Raw genomic sequence first — 10,763 nt, 5'->3', positions numbered from 1 at the left:
AGTATTCATTGGCTATACCCTTATAAAAAATATACCTACAACATATCAACATATGTACAACATATGTCATGACAAAGGATGAATTGAAATTGTGGTAAGCATCTCAGCAATGGGACTTGAGTTCAGAGTTGGGGCACAATGTACGGGTAAGTGGTAGGCTTATATCAAGATAATACCATGTTATTATATGAACTGACAGCAGAAGTGTACACTATACACAATATTTCCGTCTCCATTTTAAAGTTAGCCTCTGACGAGCCAAGACTCCAGGATAATAATATTTTTGTGTGTGTGTGTGTGTGTGTGTCTGTGAAATGGCAGATTATTAATAATTCATAAAACCATATTCATATCATTTAGATGGCACATGAATTATGCGGTTCTGAGCTTGATGAAATGCCTTTGATATTTTATACAATGAATTGGGGTCATGCAGGTTGCAACGAGCATTAGAAGTAATTTGGAATCTCTTACCTTTATCTCCAGTTTTATTAGGCAGGGGAAAGGCTAAGTAATTCATTCACAGAATTCACATTTTCTCATCGGACATGCACCTTTATTATTGTAAATGTTTAGTTTTGAGCCTATTTCCTGGTATCTTTAGTGACCTTTGAGAAGGGATTGTGTAGAGTTGGTCAAAACTTGGCCATAAAATTATTTTACTGTACAGTATGTGGTTGATTTATTTCACCTACAATGGTTCTGTTTTTTAGAGACTTAGATCATCAGTAATTGTTTAAAACTATAAATAGAACAGAAGGTAAACATCAGAATTGAGAGTGAAATGGTGGAAAACAATTGATGTACACAACAATTTAATTAATTACCCAAAGTAATTAATGTCCTTTATGTTTTTGCCAACAGGAAGAAAGAAAAAAAAAAACAAGCAGAGCACACTATATGCTACTACTACTAGTACTAATAATAATAATACTTATAATAGTAAAAAAAAAATATATATATATATATATATATATATATATATATATATATATATATATATATATATGTGTGTGTGTGTGTGTGTGTGTGTGTGTGTGATTTTTTTTTGCCAGTAATAATTATAAAAATGTTAAATAAATTATTTAATTATCCTATTTAAGCCCAAATAAATTGTATGTATGTATTAATATAACATTTTATAATTACAGTGTGAAGTCAGTGTACATGTGCTGGCTGAGATACAGTAGGTATACTTTCAACAGTTTAAGAACTGAGCAGGTCACGTGACCAGATCCCGCGCCCTCATTGGTCACATTGATTCAGTACGGAAGTAACTACAGGAAGTTTTTTTTTCCTGAATGTCACCTGTTTCTTTTGTTGTGAGTGTACAGGAGTATGAGCGCGTCGTTAGCGGTGCAGAGGTTAGCGGCCCTGAGCGGGGCTCTGGCGGTCAGTGCCTGCGCTCATGGGGCACATGGTGAGCTCATTTCATTTATTTATTTATTGATTTATTGATTTATTTAATTTTTTACCCTCCTCGTAACCTTGATTCCTTAACTAACTTCAGTTAACGCTTTGAGTGAATTTATAATAAATAAGAAGAGCATTTACAATATAATAATATCTACTGAGTTAACTGTGACAATCATTTTGAATTTTATTGTAGTGTTTAAAGAGAGTAGCAAGGATGACTACCAGAGAGAGGTGTGTATACTTACAGGTATTAAACAAACCACTATTATAAGCAATCCAGAATAATACATATTGTTGTGCATTAATATACAACACGTGCATTATTATAATTACACTTACTGGTAAGTTAGTGGACAGTTAGTGTAAGCTAACTGCACCAGCATGGGTGTTAGTTGGTCTGTACGGCCCACCGTACTAAGAGGAGTGCAGCTACCTGTCGAAAACCCACATTCAAAACCAGCCACAGAAGCACAGAAGCTAGAAAACACATCATGCCAACACTTTGACTCCTTAATAATTGCTTCTAAGTTATTCTTTATCGCATCTGCACTATCAGTGTTTGTTAATTTACGGCTACAAAACAAACTAGCTCCCAACACAAAGCTGAAAGCAGACCTACTCTCACTCATGCTGAAGCCGACAGTATAATTACTGAAAATTAGAACACCTGTAATGGGAAATAATACATATACTTAAATGTCCCAGTGCTGTTATTGTCTATTATTACCACTCATAGTATTCCTCTCATCCAATCAGATTACTTAGTCAGAACTAATTGTTGTTAAAAAAAAGAATAAATAATGACTTTGAGAGATGCTGTTATAGGAATTTGCAGTGATTATTATTTGCAGTGATTACCATAGCTTATTAACACACTTTTCCTATTACTTATTTTCTCATCATGTCTTATTTTTTGCTGAACTAATGAATCAAACCATGTTCCCAGCTCTACCGCACAGCCACTACCTATCATTTCTACCACAGTTTGGCTCTTTTAGGAGCCTCTCAATGCAGGAAGCCTGCTCTGGTAAGCACATATGCATCATATAAAAAACAACAAACAAACAAAAACATATGATCCACTACTGTTATAATATATGCTATAATGTTTCCTTTGTGTTTCTAGGCTGGAGCAATTCTCCTGACAGGCATGGGCTGCTTCTGTGGTCCTCTCTACCACCAGGCATTAACGGGTGATCCCTCCTTAAGCAAGCTGGCACCTATCGGGGGTGTGCTTTTCATTGTCGGCTGGCTTGCCATGGCTGTCTGAGCATTGACCTTCCAATTCTTTTCAACACAGCCTCCTGACTGTTGACAATTGCTTTCTGACTGACTTTGCAGGGAGTGCTGGTGATATGGAGGGGAGGGTGGAGTTGTTTAGTCACATCTTGAAGATCATGATAAAGCTTGTGGATCACATTTGTACTTTTACAAAAAAATAATTTAAAAAATCATACTGGAAAAAAATAAATAAATTGAATTATGACCAAATGGTGAGTAGTGGATAGCTACATTCATATTACATAGTGGCCCAAATCAAATTTATGTATTTATTTTTGGACTGAGATGTAGACTTTTATTCAGAGCTGCAAATCTAATCTTGTCAATCCAATTTGAGCCACTTTCATTTGTAGTCCTGTAGCTGTTACATATCCAGGACATGGCCACACACCCAGAAGTCCTGTTTTTTAATTTTATATTTATTAATTCACACTATTTTACCACACCAACAGGCCTTGCTTTAAAAAAAAACAACAACTGATGATTACCAATAATAATGGCAAAAAAGCAAAACCTTTCTATGCCTTATACCTTCATACTCTAATCATGGACAGTAAATAAAATTCCTGTTAACCACCAACATGCATATTATTTATGATGCTTTAAGACTTGTGCTTAAATGTTCCTTTCCATTTAAAGTCTTTTTGTTTATTTGTTTGTTACATTATACATTTCATGGAATGTGACCTTGGTTTCAGAAATGTTTTGTTTACAAATGTAAACCTTCATAAATCATATCTGAACAATAATGCTTGCAATGTGAGCATAGTGTTTGTTATTGTGATTTAACCTTTGCACATTTGTTTCTCTGGTTGGAAAAAAAAAACAAACTTTATATATATATATATATATATATATATATATATATATATATATATATATATATATATAGACAGTATAAAAAAGTAAAAAATTATGGAAATTCCTTCAGGATCAATAAAGTATGTATCTATCTAAACACATAAATGCCTGGTTAAGCTACAACAACAAAAAAGTCTAATATAATAGAAAGAAAAAAGCAAACAAACTACTACTGGTAATAATAAATATTTGTATGATAATAGCATAAATTATTTGACATTTTGCATATATGTATATATGTATATATTTGTCAATAATTATGGAAATTTGAAATAAAATATTGTTATTTAAGTTCTCAGTCATCGCAGGTAAGCACAAAAAAACGTTATAAATTCAGTGGGAAGTCCGTGTACATGTGCTGGCTAAGATAGTGCTGCTTTCTGGCGTTTACGAACGTGGGCGGGTCACATGATCCGACCCCGCACTCCGATTGGTCAATTTGACTCAATACGGAAGTAGCTCCGGGAAATATCTCTCGTGAATGTCACCTGTTTCTTCTGTCGTGTGTGTGAGTGTACAGGAGGATGAGCGCGTCGTTAGCGGTGCAGAGGTTAGCGGCCCTGAGCGGGGCTCTGGCGGTCAGTGCTGGAGCTTATGGGGCTCATGGTGAGCTCGTTATCTTTGTTTTGTGTGTGTGTGTGCCACTGTGTTGACTGGCATGAGTGAACTTCATCCCACATTGTAAACAAATAATAAGAGAAGGAGCATTTACTGAGTAAACACCAATTTACTGATTTAACTGTGACTGTTACATTCATCATGTTTCATTTTGATCCTACTGTAGGTTTCAGACGGAGTGACAGAGATGACTACCAGAAAGAGGTGTGTTTGTGTGCTTGTTAAGCAAAACACTATAATAAGCGTTCCAGTATGATGAATATTGTAATGCATTATTAAACCACAGTAGATAATAATGTGCTATATAAAGTAAATTGCTATAACAGCAGCTTTGAAAGCTCTGGTTGTACATATATGCTATGTAGGTAATTAAATAGGTCACCATTAAAGGTACGGGGTGGTATCAAAAAGTTTTGAGACTAGTTTTGTTACAGATAAGAAACATTTTATTATTATAATTATTACTAGTGGCAAAATTTGGGTGTATAGGTACGACCCTGAGCAAAAAAAAGAGTCTTAACAGTGGAGGAGTTCATCCTCTCCTTGATTAGAAAAGTCGAGGCAGGTCCGCAGCTTGACCAAGTGCATACTTATCCTTTTTGACTTTCGTGGCATTGTGCATTAGGAATTCATCCCCAGGGGCCAGACCGTCAGTAGCAAATATTTCTACCAGGTTTTAAGGTGTCTAAGGGAGAACGTACAGTGGAAAAAAACGAAAAAGTAAGCTTTTAAACAGAGCTAATCTAGAATCTTTTTGATACCGCCTTGTAATAACCATTACATAATTAATCATGATCAATCAAAAGTGAAATAGATCACTTAGAAAAGGTCTGTTATGGAAAAAAAAATATTTGCGGTGGTAGTATACCATGGATTGTTAACACACTTTGGATTGTTTACCTATTGCTCATTTAATTTTTACATTTTATATCTTACCGGACTAAATTTAACAAACTGTATCCTTAGCTCTACAGCACGGCCAATACATATCATTTCTACCACAGTTTGGCTCTTTTAGGAGCCTCTCGATGCAGGAAGCCTGCTCTGGTAAGCACACATGCGTCACATAAAAACACAAAAAATTTAATTAAATAAATGTTCCTTAAAATAACATATGATCTAGGATTAAATCTTCATAAAGATATATACGATATGCATATATAATGTTGCCTTTGTGTTTCTAGGCTGGAGCAATTCTCCTGACAGGCATGGGCTGCTTCTGTGGTCCTCTCTACCACCAGGCTTTAACGGGTGATCCCTCCTTAAGCAAGCTGGCACCCATCGGGGGTGTGCTTTTCATTGTGGGCTGGCTTGCCATGGCCGTCTGAGCATTGACCTTCCATTTCTTTTCAACACAGCCTGCTGATTGTTGACAATTGCTTTCTGACAAGAAGTGTAAAATTCAATTGTTAAGAGCTGGAGATATGGAGGGGAAGGTGGAGTTGTTCAGTAACGTCTTGGAGATCATGATAAAGCTTTCAGATCACTTTTTACTTTTACAGAGAAAAACTTCCGTACAGAGAAAACAACTAGGCACCAGAAAGCGGTGTGATATTGAAGTATGACAAAATGATTAGTAGTAGTTGGCCACTTTCATATTACATAGTGGCCCAAATCATAATTTATTTATTTTTTTTTGGTTTTGTTTTGGCCTGAGACGAATACCTTTTTCAGAGCTGTAAATCTAATCTAGTTAATCCAGTTTAGGCCACTTTCGTTTGCATTCTTAGAGCCAGTACACAACCAGAATTGATATTTTTGAATTGCATCATATTACAATGTCACATTGGCAGCATTCCAGTGGGGCCTTGCTTAAAAGAAATAGATGACTGCTAATAATAATGCCAAAAACAGAATTCTATGCTCTAATCATTAACAGAAAATGAAGTACCAGTTAACCACTAACTCTTATAAATTCAGAAGATTTGTGCTTAATTGTTTCTTTTTCTGTAATGGATTATCTTGCGAGGTTTTTTTGTCTTGTGTATTCATGATACATTTAGCTTATGCAACATTATCTTGATTTCAGAAATGTTTAATTTACAAATGTAAACCACATTGATCGATAATGCCTGTAATGTGAGGATATTGTTGCTTATTAAATTGCGATTTACTCATTGCACTTTTTGTTTCTTGGGTTGTAAAATAAATCTGTTGGAGAAAGTGATTGCCAGGTTGACCTCCTAAAATTGTAGAGAAAAAGGCTTGGTGAATAAGCCTCACAGGTCAACACTAAGATGTCTCAATAACCCTTCGGGGATTGGTCTTGTGAGGTAAAATGGCACAAAGCTGTCCATTACTGTCAGCGTTTATTTTAAAGCAGCTGGAGTTCCAATATCTCTGTATTCAAATAAGGAGAAAGAAATCTATAGATGGCACTAAATCCTGGATCCCTGACTTTATGCCGAGCACTGGATTTGGGGACCTTTTAGAAAATTGGTTAATAAATCTCCAGAACGGTTTGCTAGACCTGGTGCGCATGCATTGGAAGCGGGTGGTTGAGGGCTCACATAGACACTCCATGCCCCAATAAACCCTGATAGTTTCTCATAAAACCCTCATTAATTGGGACTGTTAGTGCCACTGCACAAATCGGGGTCAAGCAATCAAAGCTACTTGAATGTGCATTGCGTCGGGCCAGTGAAAGAGCACACATTTCCCAGTACAAATAGGGCATCTATCTTGAAAATAAAGGTCTCGGCTGATCTAACTTAATTTTATAATGATTTTAAATGTCACTGTCACATTTAATTGGGCCTTATTTAGAGTTGAGGTTTCTGTGTTATGGGGAGGGTTATTGTACAAGGAGGTTGTTTTGATAAGGTTTTTGTTGTTGTTGTTCTTCCTTTGCATTTCTTGCTCCTGCCCTGACATTTTGGTAGCGAAGGAATTATACCACCCACTCATTACCGGAGTCAGATCAGCGTCTCCTTGTTAAAATCCATAAGGGCATAGTACGCCTCTGCTCTAGGAGACCTGCTGTGCTCTTATGGACCATGAAGTGTGTTTTCTCTCTCATCTATCAACTGCTAGGAAAGGTCCGCACTTCAGAAATCACTGTCTTGCATGCCTGGCACATAGACACAGTCTTGGGTTTTTTTTTTTGTTATATGGTTCTCGTGTTATCTTTGCTTGCTGGAGCTAAGAGCTGTGCCAGAGGTAATTAGTGTGGTGGCTGAAGTGCTTGTAGCTGAACCACTGCTGAAGATAGCTAAAGATTTCTCTAATTGCATTTCACCTGTCCCTTTTGTATCTACCTTAGCCCCCCTTCTTTCTTTCTTTCACACACACATATAGAAAGCAATAGTCCCTATCGCCATCTGTACTGCATGCCCGATTACCACAAACAAGAATTTTAGCATGTTTGCCTTTATTGAGATAAGGATAGAAAACATATTTCTTCACAACTCAATTCAATTTTAATGAAAGCCTATGGGGCAGCTAGACTTGGATATCTATGCAAAACATTATTAGTAGACCACTTTCAAGATTCATGCATTCATTCAACTTCTAACCTGACCTTGGAGTCGATCCTGGGAGAGGGTGGGGGGATGCCAGTGTGTTGCAGGGGACCACGCACACACGCACGCACGCTTGAATGTTTAGTGACAGTGTTAGGAAGCCAGAAGAACATGCAGTAACTCTACAGACCTGGGAGCCTAAAGCCATGATGCAAACCCACTGCTCATCTGTGTAACCTTAACATCTATTGAGTCAATCTTGTCCTCAAATTAAGCTTTAAATTTGTATAAAGATAAGCAGGGCTGATAAAGGTTGGATGCTACAGAATGTATGGATGTGACTGTTTTATTTGATGCTCTAGTTCACGTTGCATCATCATATCTTAACTGTTTATTTACTCAACAATCACCCTCATATGCATAAGATGTCCAAAAATATATGTGTGGTATATAGATGTGCATCTCTAAAGATGCATATTCTATCAAGTCTCTTCTTTTGCACAAACAGACAGCTTGTAATTCTCTCGCTTCACTGAGCTTAGAGCTCCAACGATTTTGCAGTACTTGTCCAAGTAGAGTTGACGTGGCTCTAAATAGTTACATACACCCACACACAAATGAACGTTCTGTTGTATAGAAAAACTTAAAAACACAAAATTTGGATTCTGTGTTCCTAAATGCAATGCGGCTGACTTGTGTAAGGTTACGGCAAAGACTCGGCTCATCTAGTTAGTGAACAAGATAACAAAAAAATGGCATCAACCACAATTACCGCAATTACATTCAGGGTTAAGAGCCTTGTTCAAGGGCCCAACAGTGGCAATTTGTTGGTGTGGCAATGTTTCTGTGGCAGTTATTTACAGTGTCGGATTGCCAGCTCAATCCCGATTGTATCTGAACACTTGGGGGTGAAGGACCTTGCTCAAGGGTCCAACATTAGTGACCCGACAGAGCTCGAAGTCAGGACCACATGGTCTGCAGTTCTTTACCTTAACCACCAAGCCAGCCCTGACAACGAAACCAATACAGATTTATATTTTAAAAATAAACAATGAACACTCGAGAAAATCATGTATAAGTTATAATGATTGTGGGTTAAGCTTTAATTTTCTTCTGGATTTATGAAAGGTTGTACAATTCTAAAACTGACTTTTCTTCACAACACTAATGCTAATACCCAAAGCCCTTAGACAGAATCACCATAATGTGTTAAGACCTGACTTCAAACATCCATTATACTCACCTTATCCTTTGGTTCAATTACAGATACTATGTCTCTAACACAGTGATGCAGCCTGTGATCTGAATAAATACGATTTCTGAACATGTCCCTGCAGCGTTCCATCTGCCTTTATCTTCCTCGTTCTGCTTGTTTTAAAGGTGACTAAATCCTCTAGTGGGCTTTTATGGTTCGCAGTAAACCTTGCTCAAAGTAAATGGCACATGAGCCTGAGATTTAGAGTTTCTAGCTCATCAAATCCGTTATTAGCTCCCACTACGTGGTCTCTTGAAATAGTGGCTGTGGCCTGCAAGGCACATTTCACAGACTGTATAAAAGATTCAGTGATGTCTATAAGGTTAAAAAAAAAAAAGAAAAAAAAAGCTTATTTGAGCTTGTTTACTTTGTGCACATGTTCTGAAAAAAAATGGGCCATAAAATACACACAAACACTGCCAGGTTACCCTGTTACTTAGCTTTCAGGGGACCAGAGATTGATCATAAAGTGAAAGCCTGCTTCTTTTAAAAGCTGAATGAAAACTACTTGTTTGGGGAAAAATGTTGAAGTTTAAGGCACATGCTATATACAAACACTATTCAAAGTGCTTTACGTAGCTGAAAGCAAAATAAAGGGTGGTAAGGAGGAAAGGCGTGAATATGAATTGGGTCTAAAAAGAACTGCACTATGCAGGCAGAATGTGATTAAGTGTCAAAAGCATGGGGAAAAATCTAATGTTTTAGGTATAGACAGCTAGAATTTGGTATATATCTTAGATTGTCTATGATGTGGATTAAGCAACAAAAAAAACTGTCTAAAGTACGAAATACTTTTTGATTCAGAAAAAAAGGAAATATACACAGGGGCATTGTGACCCTGTTTGTGAAAACCCAGTAAAATTCCTTTGTGTGTGTGTGTAAAAGAGTTTAAAGCAACAGAATTGGAATACACAAACATAAGAACACAGTCTGGTGTCTTCAAACACATTTTGTTGTTGCATAAAAACAATATTAGGCCTATATGATGAATGAAATATAAAGAATAGGCCTATATGAAGATAAAATTCAGGCAAATATATGCTTACTGTAAATCGTTTATGGGAAGAAAAAAAAGTTAAGGGGACGAGGTAAGTTGGAGTCAAGACCCACACATTCAACGTTTATGAATCCATATATGCCTTAACATGACTATTTGTGCTTATTAGCATTTCTTTAAAAAGACATGGAAAAAAAATATATTCAATCTAATAAATATGATCTTTTTGTAACTAGTAGTTCTACATGTACTACAGTGTTTTGTCCTGTCTTTACATCTGCTGCAAAAGAAAAAAAAATACTCCTTTAGCCGTTCTATTATATTAAAAGTTCTGAGAGTGCTCTGAGGAAGCCATTACGCTGCAGCTTTAAGAAACTCTCTTTGGCCCTCCCACCACAAAACCAATTACCAGCCCTGGAAGTCTCTCACATGCCACTTCAAAAGGGTGGCATTTCAAGGTAGCTCTGCAATGAATAGGGTTAGGAGGAGATGGGATGCTGCACCCAGCAGTACTTCTGAAGATTTTTTTTTATCATGTTTCACTTCATGCTAAAAACCGAGTAAGAAACGAACAGAAAATGCATTTAAAATCTGTGGATTTGCCTGAAAGATGCCTCCAGTGGCACTTCATTATTTAAAAAAAGTTCATTCATATCAAAAAGTTGATATGGTATTTAGACTAATTTACACTGCTGATTGTAAGTTACACTTCAATGAGGTGTAAAACAGCTATAGGATCTCATTAAGGTCTCACAAATAAATGTGGTCTGTGCAAAAGTTTGGACGCAACACTAAATTAGAATTTAATAACACCCTTTGGCAGACATCTCTAAATGCATTTTTTTACCCTCTTTTTATTGTGCAACACTAATAG

The 10,763-nt window shown here is 36.6% G+C and overlaps 2 protein-coding genes across 3 annotated transcripts; both read left to right on the top strand.

The window, feature by feature from the left end:
* Positions 1–1,294: 1,294 nt before the first annotated feature.
* On the top strand, positions 1,295–3,446 carry LOC128518804 (transmembrane protein 256-like). 2 transcript variants are annotated; one of them, XM_053492095.1, is made up of 4 exons: positions 1,295–1,420; positions 1,610–1,647; positions 2,363–2,443; positions 2,543–3,446. In XM_053492095.1, the coding sequence occupies exons 1-4, from the start codon at positions 1,339–1,341 to the stop codon at positions 2,684–2,686; spliced, it is 345 nt and encodes a 114-aa protein (XP_053348070.1). In that variant the 5' UTR covers positions 1,295–1,338; the 3' UTR covers positions 2,687–3,446. The 2 variants fall into 2 exon arrangements, with proteins under 2 accessions (XP_053348070.1, XP_053348080.1); XM_053492105.1 differs by having other exon boundaries at positions 1,333–1,420; positions 1,610–1,663.
* Positions 3,447–3,914: 468 nt separating this feature from the next.
* tmem256 (transmembrane protein 256) lies at positions 3,915–6,298 on the top strand. The gene is made up of 4 exons (XM_053492083.1): positions 3,915–4,164; positions 4,343–4,380; positions 5,143–5,223; positions 5,361–6,298. The coding sequence occupies exons 1-4, from the start codon at positions 4,083–4,085 to the stop codon at positions 5,502–5,504; spliced, it is 345 nt and encodes a 114-aa protein (XP_053348058.1). The 5' UTR covers positions 3,915–4,082; the 3' UTR covers positions 5,505–6,298.
* Positions 6,299–10,763: the final 4,465 nt, after the last annotated feature.

Source organism: Clarias gariepinus, chromosome 1 (genome assembly GCF_024256425.1).
Source record: "Clarias gariepinus isolate MV-2021 ecotype Netherlands chromosome 1, CGAR_prim_01v2, whole genome shotgun sequence".
In the NCBI taxonomy this organism is placed as follows: Eukaryota; Metazoa; Chordata; class Actinopteri; order Siluriformes; family Clariidae; genus Clarias; species Clarias gariepinus.
This window is presented reverse-complemented; position numbering and strand designations above follow the sequence as displayed.

What these genes read in the sequence shown, in the direction of transcription:
- LOC128518804 (XM_053492095.1), top strand. Translation starts at nt 1,339, where the DNA reads ATGAGCGCGTCGTTAGCGGTGCAGAGGTTAGCGGCCCTGAGCGGGGCT. An exon ending in CTGCGCTCATGGGGCACATG is followed by an intron (nt 1,421 to 1,609) that starts GTGAGCTCATTT and finishes ATTTTATTGTAG; the next exon opens with TGTTTAAAGAGAGTAGCAAG. An exon ending in AATGCAGGAAGCCTGCTCTG is followed by an intron (nt 2,444 to 2,542) that starts GTAAGCACATAT and finishes TTGTGTTTCTAG; the next exon opens with GCTGGAGCAATTCTCCTGAC.
- tmem256 (XM_053492083.1), top strand. Translation starts at nt 4,083, where the DNA reads ATGAGCGCGTCGTTAGCGGTGCAGAGGTTAGCGGCCCTGAGCGGGGCT. An exon ending in TGGAGCTTATGGGGCTCATG is followed by an intron (nt 4,165 to 4,342) that starts GTGAGCTCGTTA and finishes ATCCTACTGTAG; the next exon opens with GTTTCAGACGGAGTGACAGA. An exon ending in GAGATGACTACCAGAAAGAG is followed by an intron (nt 4,381 to 5,142) that starts GTGTGTTTGTGT and finishes CTGTATCCTTAG; the next exon opens with CTCTACAGCACGGCCAATAC.